The sequence below is a fragment of the Brachycentrus maculatus genome, unplaced genomic scaffold (assembly GCF_059751285.1).
Source record: "Brachycentrus maculatus isolate JH-2025_06_01 unplaced genomic scaffold, ASM5975128v1 h1tg000149l, whole genome shotgun sequence".
Taxonomy (NCBI): Eukaryota; Metazoa; Arthropoda; class Insecta; order Trichoptera; family Brachycentridae; genus Brachycentrus; species Brachycentrus maculatus.
The window spans coordinates 7,340-26,510 of record NW_028280902.1 but is presented as its reverse complement, the minus strand read 5'-3'; the positions used below and the strand labels follow the sequence as shown (position 1 = coordinate 26,510).

Genomic DNA, 19,171 nt, shown 5'->3' with positions numbered 1-19,171 from the left:
TATTACGCCTAGTTTTCAAGCGCACAAGACGCTATCTACATCGAATTTTCAAAATGAACTGAAGTCCTAAAACGATAACTACTTAATTTTGACAAAGCATAAAGTTTTTGAACGATTTAATACATTATTTTATCGTGTTTACGAATGTATAATACTAGTTTAGAATTTTAGATAAAACAGTTAATTAATAAAAAAGAATACGTTGAAAAAATCACCTAAGCTCTCTCCTGTAAAGTAACAGATTTGCAGATACAGTACTTAACGCAGGGACCGTCGATATGACGAATAGCAAGTCTGAGAAACTTGATCCTATTGACCGTATAATTTTATTGATTTCCCCTATTGGCGATCGTCCTCGGGATAATTGAAAAAAATATGACCCGGCTAATTTAGTCACCCTTTTAAACTTACCCATCGTTTTATGTCTCAACTACAAGACAATTTACGTTCAACCCCAATTCGTAAAACAGCATTTTGTATTACTCGAAGAACCCGCATTGAAATCCATTGAATTTCATTAATCTTATAATACATTTGGTACATATATCGCTCACTCATTTCAAGAACGTCATAAATCTAAAAATTGGATTTTTCAGGAGAACGTTTTTAAAGTTTAAAAATATAATACAATAAATAACAAATAATATAGTACACTGGATTAAAAATAAACATCAAGCCACTTATTAAACTTTTTACTCTGCATCAGATCTTATTAGGTAAAACCTGAAGGTTTTTTCTCCATTTGAAAAATAACTAGCATATTTCAAAAAAATTATAAAACAATACATTTTCTTAAAAATGTGAAAACAACACTTTCTGCCCTGTAGCGGGTAAATATTCAGTTGAAAATATGCCTCTTTTGCTGGGATATAGTACATTTTCTGGGCATTCCGAAAACATGCACAACTGAAAATTCACGATTTTTGATTTGTGACGTTCTTGAAAGGAGTGAGCGATATGTAGCCCTCAACTATGTAGCCCTCAACGGATCAATACTAGAAACTACATGTGTTTCTAAACAGTACTTCGAACTTCATAAGATAACACATCGTGCAATAGGTATATTATCTTTCTAATCTCTCGTATTATCACAGAAAAAAGTCAATGAATGATTAGGAATTTTATTTCTTCAACGAAGGTTTATGTTAGTGAAAATAGATAGTTTATAGAATTAAATAACTTTTTTAAAACCACTTTTTTATTAATACAATTTTACCTACCTGTGTTGGATTTTTACGGATTATGTGGAAGTTTTTTGGTGAGAGTATTTTAATGTTTTTGAATTAAAATATACCCTGATGATGACAAGGTTCTTGTCGAAACCGGTAGGTTAAATTATATTGATAAAAAAGTGGTTGAAACAAAGTTACTTAATTTTATAAAGTTTATAAAATGTGCCACAAAGTATCTGCGGAAAACGTTCAAGAAAATAGATAGTTTTTAACGGATACATTTTTGACATCTCAATATAGATGAAGAAGAATATGGGCTGGTAAAGCTACGCTTTACACATGTCCTATTCACCAAATTTCACTACTCAAACTTTCGGAATTCCTACATATATCATTAATCTCATGATGCTTCATGTTTGAGTTCACATGAGAATTCTATGGTTGAATTAAGAAAGATTTTACTTAACAGAAACCCTTTCATTTAAATGTATGCAAGATCCTAACCGATCCTAATCATTTTACATACTGGCAAACGCCTGAAAACAAGATTTTTAATTTAATTCAGCGTATAATTTGACCTGGCATTTTATTCACAACATTTTGAGTGTGTTAAAATACTTGTTTTCGTCAATCATAGGTGAAATTGCGAATGCCACCGGTGTGTTAAGTGATCACTTAACCAGCATATAACAGGAAATAAGCTCTGTAATTGCCCAGACTTCTTTTATTTTTCTTAATCTTTGTTGAGATCTCAAAATGTAAATATAACTACTAAGTGGAGAAACCTGGATTTGTGAACAATGATTTATATACACCCAAAACGTTATAGAGAAATGTTTACGCTGTATATTTTTTATGTATTCTGAGTGATTCACAAGTAATCTAAAAACTTTATGAAATCACTCATTTAGATTAGAAACATATGTTCATGGAGATAATTATTAATAAAAATAATAATAATAAGATAAGGAAAAATAAATTGAAAGTGAATTTAAGCTACTAGTTATTTTATTCACGTCCAAATATTTGTTCTTGTAAAAAAATATTTGGACACACTCAAAAGGTTGTGAATAACGAATAAGAATATAATATAAAAACTATGTAGTTTTTTCAATATAAATTCTATTTTACCAGTGACCGGGTTTCGTCGTAACCGACATTATCAGTTTGGTGTCACAACGTTACAACGAAACCCGGTCACTGTTCCAATAATAGATATGTAGAAAAAATATATTATTGTTATTTTATTATTTTAACAACAATCTTTTTAATAACATCTTTTGATATATAAAATGCAGTTCTACCAAGAAAAGTCAGTCAAAATCTTGTGGCGGGTTGTGGTCCCGTGGTTAGTGTCGCGGACTCTTAAGTCAGAGTTTCTCGGTTCGAACCCACAATTGCTCTACCACAATTTGATACCTATTTCTAATAATGAGCTGCTTAGGCTCACAGAAATAGTATGAAATTGAAATATTTGTGTAAATAATAAAAACACAAATATTTCTCTTTATTTAAAAAAAAATATAATGATAAAAAATGTTATAAAAAATCATTTATGGTTTAATTTTTTTAACAAACCTCGTCATCCTCGTCTTCGATCCAGTCAGGATCCATAAGCAACGCTTTCCACGCTATAACATCGTCAGGCACCACCGGTTTCATCCTGACAATGTCCCGAAGGTTCTCATAAATAGGGCTTTCCGAAGCATAGTCCGTGGAGTCGCTGGCGGTCCTGTCTTCTGCCCTTCTTCCACTGAACCTGCAGGAGTCGCTGTCACTGACGATCTCCAGGCTGCTTCTCCAGTCGTCTTCTGTGCCTGTAGCGGTGAGGTAATCCGTCTCGCACACGCTGCCACTATCACACTCCGAAGCACAATTGCAAACTGTCACATTGCTGGTGTCAATCCTTCCTCGCACGTTGCCGAAAGTTTTCATTTCTTTGGCACGTGGAATTGTCGCACTCTCGAATACTCGCGAACCGCTTCTGGGGTCTTTGGGAGCGCTCGAATTGCGTTTAGCGTGTTCATCGTCACTTTTTGCCACGCGATCGCGTATAGCGCGGTGACACTCGTCAGCGCTATCGCATTCCGAAGTGCATCTAACCGCGTCCCTGATAGGTACTCGAGGAGGTTTGGTCTTAGGTTTACTATTCAACGCCTTCACATTGGAGTTGTAAAAATAGCTTCTATTGTTCGCGTCTCCATCCGAGCGTAACTCACCTGGCAACGCTCGGTTATCTGTAGCTTCAGTCCTATCGCTGGGATTGCTGCTGCAACTCGACTTGGGAGAAACTCTAGTATGCGGTCGGCACAAGACTATTCTCTGCTTAGCCGTGTCTGGAAGAGGACCCGAAATGTCTCTCAAGCTGTCGTATCTTATCGTGTTTACCACGCCGAAGTTTTCTTTGAACGAATCAGCGGCGCCACTGATAACCTGTTTCTGACGACCCGACGTACAGAGCCATAAGTTCTCATAGTCGGCGTAATCACTTGCCAGGGAGTTGTTGTCACTATCGGTGCCGTCATACGCCGGATGCGCGTTTACCGATTTTTGAGAAAACCCTCGCGTTATCTCGGGATCACTGTCAAATCTAGCGCGCAACTGTTCGACTAAAGATATGTTTCTCGGTTTTGGTACGGGTTTAACTGGAATTTCGGTTCTTTTCTTCGGAACCGGCGTAGGTCTAAGTACGATATCGTCCGTTCTTTCCATCTGGGTGGGTATTGAAAGTCGATTTTTTCGTTTGGGCGGCACGGGCGCCCCACCGCCTTTGTCGAATATTCTATTAATGTCGAAGCTGGCGTGCTTGCATTGCTCCGATTTCGACAGCGATCTGACGACAACGTCGCCGCAGTCTTTGCTTATGTTATTGATATCGGTGACGGACGGAGTCCTGCTAGAGGACCCAGACCTGAGGAACACCTCGTCCGAAAGAGCAGATAAATTGCTGTAACTCCGTATTTTACTCACGGTTGGCACTTTCAACTCCATGTTTCCATTTTCCTTTTCCAAGTCACTTTGGATGCTGATTCCGTTTATAAGTGGAGTAGAAGCTCTGACCTCTTCTAAGAAGTCGTCGAAAACGTGCATAATACTGTGTTCGAATTCGCTAGAGTTGTCGCTTCCAGCGTCTCCGTGATGTTTTTTATATGAATCCAGTTGGGAGATTTGGCTTTCACAGTTGTATAAAATGTCGTTTAGAGCGTTAGAATACGGGTCGGTTGAGTTATCACTGGCACTGATTGGAACTTCACTGTTGGTCGCGCGGTTTTGAGGGTTGGGGTGTTCGAGGTCGATGAATTCAAAGCTGTGGACGGAGAGATCCGAGTCGCTGAGGTTTCTGTGGAGATATGTCTCTCCGTCTCTCGGTGATGGCTCGCAGAACTGTTGATCGTATTCGTCCACTGTGTGTCTGATCGCGGAGAGCCAGCGACGCACATCTGGCGCTAGAGAGACAGATACGCCGGTGTCGCCAAGTCTGGCCTGTAGCGCGTGCGGTAACCAACTTTCCTCTAGCGGAATTCCGCACGCCATGGTGGGCTGGTCAGCTATCTCGGCGCGCTAGTGTGCGTGCGACGCGCGCATGTGTGCTGTCCCGACACGAGTGTAGTTGCGCGCGCAGGCCGGGAGGAAACTGATTGCGGTCAATCAAGGATGTTCTCCTTATCAGTCAACTCGAAGCTACGTTCGCTGAACACGACACAGCGGTGACCATTCGTAATTCGATCATTTAAATTTGTAAATATTTATCTTCGAGATATGTTTATTTGCGTTCTGAATTCTGTTATGAGGAATAATCGTAAACAAATTCATAATGAATATTCAATTATTATAAATATTTAATAAATCGAACAAAATCTAGCACGTACATATTTTGGCCTAAAATACTAAAAAAATGCGATAAAATGGTACAACCTACTTGAACTATCCATAAAGTCATTAAGAATAGAAACATTAAAATGTAAACGTACATAGAGCCACAAGATCCAAAACACAGAAATACATCGAGAAAACCCAAAAACACATATTTAATTATTATACAATAAAGTTTTACAACTTATTTATATAATCTACAAAGTTGTGAAATAATGAAACTAATAACAAAAGAAATATTTATTCGTTGATTTGGCGTTTCATTTGTAGAACTCCCTAACGTATATTTTTAATATTAAAATCAATCACTGATTTTTAGGGTCTAGTAAGTTGTAAGAGTATATTTTATTTTAAAAAATATATGTATACAAATTATTATAAAAATTCGGCGTGACAATTGTTGTCTTGTTAGGGCATTAACTGTAGTTTGATTAGGCCCTAACAAGGCCAAACAACTGTCACAACGAATTTTTAATTAAATTTTCATGTTTTTCAAAATAAAATTTACAATTTAGTAGACCCTAAAAAACAGTGTTGATTTTATTATATTTAATATTTAAAATACGAAAGAGATATTCATAAATAGATAATGGAGGTGGGTAGATCTGAAAACAGATCGCATTATTCGGCATTTCACCACAAAATCAATTCTGCCCATGTTTCTCCCGATTTAGTCTTTACGCACATTTTGACCTACCATATTTATTTTTAATTAAAGTTTTACTCAATAAATACCAGTTTTTCTAATCATCTACTGTTACACGTGTTTCGATGCATTCCGCATCATTTTCATACATGAATTATAAATTATGTTTTAAAAAAACATGAATTATGTTTGAGAAATAATAAATTTTCGAAATAATGAATTCGCTAACCATTTAAAACATACTCACAAAATTAGCCACAATAACGTAGAAATCCTAAAAATAATTCATACGAAAAGCCATAAATAAACTGCAACATTTTGAAACAATTGAAATTAATACAAATATAAATAACAATAAACCCATAATTAAAAATATGTCAATGACTAAAGCATCCCCCCTATTGTCTTTATTCCCACTGATAATACATAAAAATAAAAATAATCACAAAATTTAAAAAAATAAAAAAAAACTCCCTCTTCAACCTTCAACGTCCCAAGGACGCAACTCTTAAATATAGAATTAGCTTCACATACGGTATTTACTAAGCAAAACGTTAATTAAAAATGGATAGATTTTACCACAAAGTGACTGCCAAATCAAGCAATGAAAATATTATACTAAAAAATATTTAACTAAAAAAAAATTAGTGTAATTACGTCATTGTTTACCAAATGAGCGATATGATGAAATAAAAATAAATAAAATTAATCTCACGATGTGAATGATTAAATTTTTCCAGTAAATAAATACATTACAATAAGTGTGATTAACAATTTCGCTAACACAATTCAATACGTAGATAGAAAGTGATATTTCCTGTAGAAAGGTTTAGAACACAACAGTGAAGAAGTGGATGACTAACTGAGCATGCTCTGTACAAACTGAATGCAATTGAAGTAAAAGATGGCGTGATAGACTGGTTTGGACGATATATAGTTTTCTATGAATCAGTGCAATTCTGATCTAAAACACATCTAAACCGATCAATATGCGGATTCAGAAACCTATGATAACTGTATATATGTATTTGTGTGTGTATATATATATATATATATATATATATATATATATATATATATATATATATATATATATATATATATATATATATATATATATATATATATATATATATATATATATATATATATATATATATATATATATATATATATATATATATATTTATATTTATAAATATATATATATATATATATATATATATATATATATATATATATATATATATATATATATATATATATATATATATATATATATATATATATATATATATATATATATATATATATATATATATATATATTTATATATATGTATATGTATATGTATATATATATATATATATATATATATATATATATATATATATATATATATATATATATGTTTATATATATATATATATATATATATATATATATATATATATATATATATATATATATATATATATATATGTATATATATATTTCTTTTAAATTATCTCATTCTTTAGTTACGCATATGCCTCTCCAAAAAAGATACTTAGCTCTTGTGCTTGGAGAGGGATTTACACACAATATTAATTTATTGTACTTGTTAAATGATATTAAACAATATTTTTAACATTTTAAATTCTTCATTTTTAGGCATTTTTTTGCTTGTGATTTTACATCTTCAATTCCAATATATCAAACACTTGAAAAGGGTCATGTCAGGAGTCGGAATAATCGGTGGGTATGTATAAGGAGATTCGTGAATGTAGAAGATTGTTTTCAAAGACAGATTGGTGTGGCGTTCTATTCTCTATGCCTACGCCTGCATCGAATCGGCGTGATGGTTCGTTTACTCTGCCCTCAATGTTACGTACATACATACGACATTTGAGTGTCGGGTTGTGGTCCCGTGGTTAGTATCGCGGACTCTTAAGTCAGAGTTTCTCGGCTCAAACCCACTCTACCACAATTTGAAACCTATTTCTTATAATAAGCCACTTAGGCTCACAGAAATAGTATAAAATTGAAATATTTGTGTAAATAATAAAAATACAAATATGTAATTCTCTTTTTTTCCAAATACAAAGATTTTTTTTTGTATATAACAGCTACTTTTGACAGAATCAGTTTGCCGTATTTTTTGCCCCATTTTTAATCCCATATTTTTTTATCTGGAATATTGAGTCACTCTTCTATTAAGACTGAGTGTTCTTCGAATAGCATTTATTATGTTGAACTGATTCTTGTTCTATTCTAGTACTAGTAAGTGTGTTATACTCGTATAGTACGACTAGCAGTATTACAGGGAAACTAGAGTGGAGGAAATGGAAAGCGGAGTTCCTGTTTTGTGTGGACGAACTATAATAATAATATCTTTGTAGTTTATGTACTATGCAAGTATTTATACCTGGGCTGGAATCACACTTAAAAGTTAATATCGTAGTCATGCAAGAGAAAATGACCAACTCGGTAGTGTAAAGGCAAAGGGGTATATCTGTCTCAGACCAAATTTTACAGGAGAGCAAAAAGAACTTGTGAAATTAAAAAACTCATTTGTTTTATGCATTTTTATATGTACATATCTTAATAAAACTAAATGAGTATTGCAACTATAGCTATATCCTTTTGCCAGATTATGAAATACAAACACTATTTTAGACATTTTGTGGAACAAACTTAAAAATTTAAAAATTTGACAGATATACCTCTTTGCCATTACACTACAGCACTAACAAAACGTAAATTTTTCAGGAGGGCCATTTAAGTCATTTTTGCTTGGCAACAAAATATACATCAATGCAGTTAGTAATTTTTAACAATTCAATAAATTATACTTCCAAGTTTAAAATCCTTTGGGATTTTTTTCAGGGCAATATTAAGGAAGTAAGATATCAAATAGTCAATGATCACGTTTTTGTAATAAATGCACTTGATCACTTTCTCCTGTATGACTACGATATGTCAATTGCGTAGTGTCGATACTCCTGAACATTTATTTGTAATGAGTTTGGCATTTTTAAACCTGTGGTAGATCCGATTAAAATTACAAATAATAATCGACGATTCATTAATTTATAATATATTAATTAAGTAAAAATAATGGGGTAATATAGAAGGAGATAGAAAAACTTGAGCATGATCAAGCACATTGAATACTTGAAAGTGGATCGGACTATATATAGTATAAGTTTTGTACTAACATTTCTTGGTGGAACATAATTTTTTTATGATAAAACAAAAACTACATAGTTTCATCTACGTTTATTTTATTTGACCAGTGATCGGGTTTTGTCTTAAGCTAGACAAAATTCTATGCTATAAAAAATATGTACCTATATGCAATAAGAAAAGGGTTGTAAACCATGATCTTTTATAAAATACCAAGTTTTGAATGTTTATTTATCCATTTATTAGTTTAATTGAATAATTTACTGGTATTAAACTAATCTGTGGCAATCAGACTCCTGGGAATCGAACCCGGGACCTCGCGCAAAATTCTTTAACTCTCGTGGATCAAACGAGGAAAAATGTGCATTACTTCATATTTTAAATGTGAGTTACATCATATTTATATTATCCTTGACTGTGGTAATTTCATCGCGGTTACGATGAAATTTCGAGAATTTCTTTTTTGCATCTTTCGCATGGGAAATTTTTAATTCGAGTCAAATAGAGTGTATTTCAGTTCTTCCGAGAATTGTGAGTTCGCCCATTATTATATGGGTGACTAGCGGCCTACACAGACTAAAAAAACTATTCCTATAGGATCGTTAATTAGTTGAAGAACTCGCATTCTGACCTTTTTAGGTCCTAGGAATGTATGCGTATGAGTCATTTGAAACCAGATGACAATCTACATATGCAACGAGAGAATCATAGTAATAAATTAAATCATAATATATATATATATATATATATATATATATATATATACATATATATATATATATATATATATATATATATATATATATATATATATATATATATACATACATACATACATACATACATACATACATACATACATACATACATACATACATACATACATACATACATACATACATACATACATACATACATACATACATACATATATATATATATATATATATATATATATATATATATATATATATATATATATATATATATATATATATATATATATATATATATATATATATATATATATATATATATATATATATATATATATATATATATATATATATATATATATATATATATATATATATATATATATATATATATATATATATATATATATGGTATTATTTTTCTTTGTAAGTTAGTGGGTGTATAATAATAAAATAAACAATGCGTTGCTTTGTAATAAAAGAAACGACAGTAAAAGTTTATTCTAAAATAATCTTTTATAAATTACATATAATATGACAGTTCAACAAACACAATATTTTTTCATCTGAGCTGAGATTTTTTCATTTGTGTGTGTGTGTCCAAATATTGTTCACATAAAAAGAAGCATAAGGATCCCAAGTAAAACTTGACACGATCAATTATTTCAAATACTTGGGCGTTGTCAGGTAAGATATATATGTATGAGGAGAAGATACATGAATGTGAAAGAGGACAATATTTTTTGCAAAGACAGACTGGTGCGGTATTCAATTCTCTCTGCCTAACCCCGCGGAATGGCGTAATGGTATTTTTTTAAATATTTATGAAGGTACGTACCGTAGCCGTTATAATTTCCAACAAAAACTAGTCTTCATTTGAAAATTGTCAAAAAACAATCGAGTAACGTTTAACTGTCAATTAAGTGACGTTTCGAGTAATTCGACATTTCGACAATGTGTAACTACTGGCTTTAGGATATTACTATTGACTGAACTTGTCACAATATTACATATTACTATAAGAGTATGTTAAATGACGTACATATCGTGGGTATACTGGCAAAAAACGTTAACCCTGAAATCCCTGTCTTTTAGCCTGCATAAAATACCCGCTATTAAACTTAAACTTAAATTAACTGTTATAACCACATTAATATGACATTTCAAACTACTTAGGGCGTTTGTGCACTACACAGAATTTTACCGTCCGACACTTGTTAGCATGATAAAACGGATGGTTGGTTTGTGCTTTTGTCTTTCTTTCTTCGGATCGGTGTGCTCGATCGGGGCGTTGCGCGAAAATTCGATCACGCTAAACTGTCGTGGTCGCTTTTATTTTTCAAAACCGGACTGCCGGACGACATAATTCCGTGTAGCGCACAAGCGCTCTAAGTGGCGATGCGGAATGCATCGAAACACGTGTCACAGTAGATTTTAAGGAATAGTGGTATTTACCAAGTAAAACATTAATTAAAAATGTATTTTGCCAGTTAAAAGAACGTTGAAAACTTTATAATATGCATTATTAAGTCAAAATTGCATATTTTCGAGTTAACGTTTTTTGCCAGTGCACCCATAATATGTGGTATAAAGTATTTTGGTCAAAGAAATGTGCGTACGTAATTTTTGCATCAACAGCCTTTTCTTTGTTTATGTGTTTTAAAGTTGGCGGCTCTTGATTGGTCGGCATTGTTAAATGGCGGCTTGCGGTCGAGATTTTTTATTCCGATGTCTGATGTCATTGTATACAGGAACGGATGTTTAATAAACCCGACATAATATGAGTCGTTATTAAATCGGATAAAAATGTGTTTACATACATACAAATCATTTCCCTCAGACGAATGTGTGGAAAATCAGTGTAAGGCAGAATTTAAAACGAAGGCATAAGAAGGATAGTAGTAAATATTAAGAAGAGATCTTTAAGGTGGTATGGACATGCGGAGCGAATGGATAGCGAGAGGATGACTAAGAAAATATATGTGGGGAATGTGAGCGGGAGAACAGAACGAGGACGGCTGAAAAAGACTTGACACGATCAGATCAATCAGAACCTAAAATCTGGTGGTGTCAAAAGTCTGCGTAATCGGAGGGCATGTATCACTAGATGTCTGGATGTGAAGGGAGTGAGGAGTTTATATCAGGACAGAAGAGTGTGGTGTTTCATCCTCGCTGCCTACTTCTCTGGACATACCTAAAACGTTGTATACAATATAAATTGTTACATATGTTACATATTGAATTATATTTTTTTACTGGATTAATGGCTTACTCTTGAGCCTTTGAAAATAAATAGGTACTATATTTCCGCTTGTCACCTTGATTTCCAAATAAGATGTAAGCTTCATCAAGTGCTAGGAGCTGATATGTTACAGTAGATAACGAAAATAAACGTTTTCTCAGACGAAAGAGCGGCAAAATGTTGTATGATAGATGTCCGAATGGTACTATGAGGAAAAAACTGAGAAAAAAGACTGAGATAAGCATTAGAGATAAAATTAATAAAGGTGTGTTGAGATGGTTTGTTAGTTAAGTAAACAAATTTATGGGATAAATGAGTATGGTAATAGAAACAGAGGAAGTCCGAGGAAGTCTTGGCATCATCATGTATTTCAAATACTCGATAGTGGTATCTGAATCGAATAAGTGAAGAAAGGATAGTTGAACAAATTTATGAGGCGAATGTGATTGGTAATAGAAAAAGAGGAAGACCGAGGAAAACTTGGCATGATAAAGTATTTCAAATACTTGAAAGTGGCCAGTCGTGTCAGGAGTCTGAATAATCGGCGTGTATGTGTGAGAAGATGCATGAATGTGGAAGAGGCGAAGATTGTGCGCAAGGACAGATTGGTGTGGCTTTTTGGTCTCTCTGTTAGTTAGTTCGTTAGTTAGCTGGATACAGAAATTTCTAAATTAAATTAAGAAAAAGCAACAACAACAAAAGTATCTCTACCATACAGGCGCGCCACGTAATATCAATTAAAACTTAATTTTTACGAGAGCATTCTTAACAAGCCTTGATTGGGACGTAATTAATTAATCAAACATCAATTAATTTTGTAGACACTAGATTTTTTTATAAAAAATTAAAAAATATGATTTAAAAAACTCCTAAATGTTGTTTTCATCGTGCATTGCGTAGCGAAAACGTTTTAATATTTATAATGCGTAAGAATTTTGCAAATCATATTTTTTTAAATCGTATTTTCATATGGTGCACGAGCGCGTGGAAGTTTTTGGTAAGGGAAGGGTAATTTGCTATGAGTATTTTAATGTGTTACAATTTAGTACATAAACCCTTGTGATGACGAGGTTCCAGTCAAAACCGGTTGAATAAAGTGTACCAATAAAAAGTGGTTAAAACAAAGCTGTTTTATTTTGAAAAATTAAATAAAAACGAATAAAAAAGTAAGCAGAAAAAATAGAATGCTACACCAATCTGCCTTTGCAAGCAATCTTCGCCTCTTTTAAACTGATGCATCATTCACACATAGCCACCGATTATTCCTTCTCCTAACCTGACCACTTTCAAGTGTTTTAAATACTTCATCAATCCAAGATTTCCTCGGTCTTCCTAGGCTCATATTTCCAACTAAATTCACCTTATATATTTTTTCGCTGATCTTTCTTCACTTGTTCGTTCCACACGTCTAAACGTTAATGCTTATCTCAGCCTTGCGTTCTTTTCTTATTTCACCATTCGAACATCTATCAAACATCTTTTTGTCATACATAAATAGAATATAACAGGAATAAAAACAACGATTCAAATACATCATCATCAAACCGCAAAACAAAAAGAATTTTATAAAAACGACAAAAATAATCATTTTCCTTATGAAATACCGAGAAATGCAAGCAAATAAACCCATGTGCGTTTTTGTTCGTTTTTGTAAGTGACAAAGACTTTTTGTTGAATTATTCGTAACTATTAAATATTATTACTAAAAAAAAATTCAGTAATTTATTTTATCCTTAATTATTCTCTGCTCTATCGCATACTTTTCCATTTTATACCACTACTAGATTACCATTTATTACTATCAATGTGAAATTTTTTAAACAGTAAAAAAATCAATGTTGATAATGAAGTAAAAATACAGTAAGAAAAGTTTCTTGCTCTGAAAAACAAATTCAAAAATTTAAAAAAGAGGAAAAATGATAGTACCTGAATTTATGTAAAAAAAAAAACTAACTAACCATCACGCCGCTTCCCCGCAGGGGTAGGCAGAGAGAATAGAACCCCACACCACTCTGTCTTTGCAAACATTCTTCGCCTCTTCCACGTTCATGGAACTCCACATACATACCCGCCGATTGTTACGACTCCTAACCTGACTATTTTCAATTTATGTATTTATTTTTAAATCAAAAAAAGATTTTTTTAGTCTTAAAGTTGCATTTTATTGTTAAAAAAAAACACATAAAAATTTTAAATTGTGACAATTGTTTCGCCTAGTTATGGCATTTTTAAACTAATGACGAGGCATTTGTTTGAAAATGGTATAACTGGGCGAAACAATTGTTACGATATAATAATATAATGTGTGTGTTTTTTTTTAAATAAAATACAACTTAGTACTTTCAAAATATGTGTTTGATTTAAAAATTAACACATAAATTAAAATCGAGTTCAAAATCAATAAATAGTACCTCAAAATTGGCAATTGAAATAATAAATAAAAATCAACATTATTTGCGATATTCAAGTTTTTTTTTTCTTTTTATTGAATTGATTTGTTGGCTTTTTTCCTAGAAGAATCCGCATTGATTTAGTTTCTAACCCAATTTAAAAGAAATAAATCATTTTAAAAAATGACAGATCAACAGATTATTTAAATGACAGATCTATGTTTAGATGGGGAGGCGCTGAACTCTGGCAAAAAACAATTATCAGAAAACAATTATTAAAGTAATACAATAAAGTTATTCAATAAAAACATTATTTAAAAAATTCAAGTCCTCAAAGTAGGAATCATTTTTTTAAAAATACGAATTCTTTGAGTACAAATAAATTATAAAAATTTTAATCTAACAAAAAAGTCCATGTTTAAGATTGCAAAAAGATGTTAGAATAACAAAATGCAACACAAAGCAATTCCACCAAAATTATAAATATTTGGGAATCAAATATTTTAATAACCTCCGTACAGATAAATATTTAATATATAGAAGATATTAAATGACTTTTTTTTAAATGCCTATTATACACGAAAAAAACTAAAAAATATGTATACTTAATTAACTACAATAAATAATTACTAAGTGTAGGTCCCTCTCCAAGCACAAGAGCTTAGTCTTATTTTTGGAGAGGCACAGCGTAACAAGAATAAGATATTTGGTTGGTTGGAAGATATTGCTTTTTAGCAATAAGCCTGCCAATGTACTTGTATATTTTCTGTTCATGATGTTTATATAAAATTAATAAATATTTTATGGGTAGAAATATCTAATAAATAATTTAAAATGACAAAATTCTCAAACCCATATTAAAAATAAAATAGACAAATACGATTTTAAATAAATATATATAAAAAAATAAACCTCAGTACGTCAGAACTAGCAAATATCACATATCACATTAAATAACACAAAGTAACACAAAATTTCAGAACGATTCCCAAACTAATGAAGCGAATTTGTGAGCAAACAATTCCTTGGGAAGCTTTGCATATAAACACGAAACACTGTATTTTTTCAGATCCGAAAGCTCTTTCAACCGTCGTTTGGTAAATAAATAAAAAATAAATTACATCACAGCGCTCAAAGCAAGGATTACGTCGTCAAAAAACACGTGCTTATTTTCGTAATTTGTCACAGCCAAAAAAACTCGCGAAAGGTTAAAAGAAAGCCACCGCTAGCACGATCGGAACTTGCGACTACTTTCGTCCGATTTTTCCCGCTTGAAGACGGCGCGCGTGCGTCCTGGACGTCTTCGACTGTGGATATGAAATGAGTAATGGGTGATGACCGATATAGACGCAACAGTGAGGGTCTGTTGTGTTGATTGTCAAACACAACACTGTCGGCAGTCGCAGGAATTCCACTGTACCCGGAAAGTGGTAGGCATTGCGTCTTTGCATTGTTGATGCACATAATATATTAAGACCTAACTCGCAATAATAGAATTCATTAAGTAACTTCACGCCCGATTTTTTTGAAGATATTATTTATGTCTTGGATGTTTTTTGCAGATACTTTGCGGTTTTGATATTTTATAAACTTTATAAAATTAAACAACTTTATTTTAACCACTTTTTTATTATTATTGTGTGGAAGTTTTTGGTAAGGGAATGTATTAATTATGAATATTTTAATGTTTAGAATTAAATAAACCATGATGATGACAAGGTTCTTGTCGAAACCGGTAGGTTAAAGTGTATTAATAATAAAAAAGTGATTACAAAAAAGTTGTTTAATTTTATAAAGTATATTATTTATGGATATTATTTGTTTTTTTTTTTTATGAATAGATATTGAAAAAATATGTTCATAATTATTTTTTACTCTAAACGTTTATTAACTCTTTTATCTTATTTTTTTTTTCAATACAAAAACGGTGTTACAGCAAAATATTCAATTACGTAAAATATAACCTGGGTTTAAAGAAAATTAATTTATTGTGTATTGGGTTTTGAGCCCCAATATATGGTAAATTGCAACTTAATTCACTTTAAATCCAAGTAACATTTGACGCAAATGAATTTTTCCCTTAAAACAACGTTCTCGTATTGAAAAAAAAGTTTTTTTTAGAAGCGAATGCATGGTTTTAAAAAAAAAGGGACATGGAAATGGAAGGAGTTAAAAATATATAAAAATGCTTTTCCAATAATATATACTCTTTAAAATAAATAAATATACAGTCACCAGTTAAAAAATGTATATAAAACCAGCGTTTTACAGAAAAAATTGTTAAATCACAAAATAATCATATAAAAAAATGCACTACAATAGTGGCAAATATGAATTAAACTGTGACTGTGGAAGTTCATACATTAGTACGTATATGACTTCCAGAAAATTAAATACAAGAATCTGTAAACATGAATTATTTCATTGACTGATATTGAATTGTGGTAATATATCCATCCATTTTTAATTCAAGTTTTACTTGGTAAATGCCAATATTTCTTAAAAATCTATTGTGACACGTGTTTTGTCCATGCATTTCAAGGTTTATTTATAGCAAATAGGAATTAATTGAGGAGATTTAAGATTTTGAACAAAATAATTACATTTTTCCATATATTGTAGATATTTCAAGAAGGTATTGTGTACTTATTCACTTATGTTAACGCTTATTCACTATTTTGGGGCACATCAAAGAGATTACAAAGATAAGAATTAACTCATTGTGTATTTTTGCATTTTTAACAGTCGTGACGCCGTTACGCAGTTTGTATAGCGTGTGCATTGTCATAGTGCCGGTGATATCACAGGCCGGAAGAGCCCCGTCCTTATGGGATACATCCCGACGTTATCCTTCAAATCACGTGACAGTAATACTAATGACGCATCACGTCTGGAACGATAATTGCAAAGAGTCGTCACTTTCAATTTGGGCATGCAAAATTGGATAGTTAATTGAAATTGGGCCAACAAACGAGTCAACATAATTGTCTGAATGGTATGCCCGATATAGAGAGATGAGCACATTTATAAAAATAACTCATTGAATGTGTCCAAATCTATGAACAACATTTTGAGAGTGTCCAAATACTTGTTCACAAATCTGAATTATCTTCAATTATAATAATAAAATAATAAAACCCTTATCCGCCCCCTATAGCGCTTAGGGCACTGCGTCACATAAACGCAGTGTTATCTTGATCGTTTACACATGAAGGAAAGGTGATCAGCCCTCCGCTTCAGGTACCAGTCCAGGGTAATATTGAATAAATATGAGAGTGAAAAAATCACTTTTATTTATTTTACCCCCCTTGGGAATCGAACCCGGGACCTCCAGAACTGAAGCCGAGCGTGCTGACCATTACACTACGGAGGCGGAAAAAAATCTTCAATTATAGGAGTTATTTTTCAGATGAGATAAACGCATTTATAAAAATAACTCATTGAATGTGTCCAAATCTATGAACAACATCTTGAGTGTGTCCAAATGCTTGTTCACAAATCTGGATTATCTTCAATTATAGGAGTTATTTTTCAGATGAGATGAACGCATTTATAAAAATAACTCATTGAATGTGTCCAAATCTATGAACAACATCTTGAGTGTGTCCAAATACTTGTTCACAAATCTAAATTATTTCCAATTATAGGAGTTATTTTTCATATTATTATTTGACATCTCATGTATGTGATTACAATCCAGGATTCACATTCAAATATAAGAGTTTCTACTAAAAAAAAAGCTTCTTCATCTCACCAACAGATGTCTCCCGTGAAAATTCTAGTGATTCTTGTACAATGTTTCGAAATTGGATCATGCATATATAAAGAACTTCCGAGAATTTAAGTAGTGTGGTTGTCGATCATGGGTAGAATTAGTGAATGTTACACGTGCATAAAGTGATCACTTAAACCAGCCTATGACGGTCGTAAGCCCCGTGAATGCCCAGACTTCCATATTCTTCTTCATCTATGTTGAGATGTCAAATCAATGATATGTGAGCAAGAATTTGGACACACCCAATACGTGATTTTTCTTTCATTTAAAGCAAGATATTTAGTAAACCGTAACATAATTTTCTTTAAACCCGGAGACAATCTGGCTTCTCGCGCAGCCAATCGCTAACTGAATTGTCTATTTGCGAGTTCCTCCTTACAATTAATTATTTATATTTTGTATATTAAAAGCATTGTTAACTTTGTGGTACGGTTATATAACACTGTCCTTATCATCCACCGTTCACTTTGTGTAATACCACCTTAAATTAATTTTAATTTAATTTAAAGTGGTATGACACAAAGTGAACGATGAATGATTAGGAGAGTGTTATAAATTATTTAGTTTCTTTACAAAGTTTTGCAAGTTCATACAATATATAATCAGCTGTTACCTATCAAAACACTTTTTATCTATACATACTTGTAAAAAAATGGTATCGAATAACTGATTCCGTTAAAAAAACAAGTTTTCCTTTTTTACAAATCACAGTTTGTAACTGCGAATCAAAACCGCTATGGCCGCCTTTTTTACAATTCTAATATATCACCGTCTTTATTTAAATCGCCAAATATCATCGGCGTGACACGTTCGCGCCATGTGTTTGATCATTTTTAATCTACAAAAATAGCCCGAAATATCATAAATCATTTCCGAACGAACTCGAAAAACAAATCAATTTATAAAGCAGTTGCCATGCGATTGGAAATTGAGATAGTAAAATTCCGTTCAAAATTTATGTAGACCTGAAAAATAAAATTTAACTTAATCATTGCACTCACTATCTCGATAATCATATTTTACTCGTATATTAGTTGCAATCGATTTAAATATGCATGTAAATTTATGTATGTGTATTAAATATATATATATATATATATATATATATATATATATATATATATATATATATATATATATATATATATATATATATATATATATATATATATATATATATATATATATA

General features: G+C 31.8%; 1 protein-coding gene across 2 annotated transcripts in view; it reads right to left on the bottom strand.

Annotated features, from left to right (window-relative positions):
• Window positions 1-15,526, bottom strand: part of LOC148308766 (uncharacterized) — a 77,687-nt gene extending 62,161 nt beyond the window's left edge. For both annotated transcript variants that reach the window (XM_088261173.1, XM_088261172.1), the window contains exons 1-2: window positions 15,120-15,526; window positions 2,751-4,953 (exon numbers count right to left, since the gene is read on the bottom strand). In XM_088261173.1, coding sequence (XP_088117299.1) covers window positions 2,751-4,706 — 1,956 coding nt within the window. In that variant the 5' untranslated portion in view covers window positions 4,707-4,953; window positions 15,120-15,526. The remainder of the gene's footprint in view (window positions 1-2,750; window positions 4,954-15,119) is intronic.
• Window positions 15,527-19,171: the final 3,645 nt, after the last annotated feature.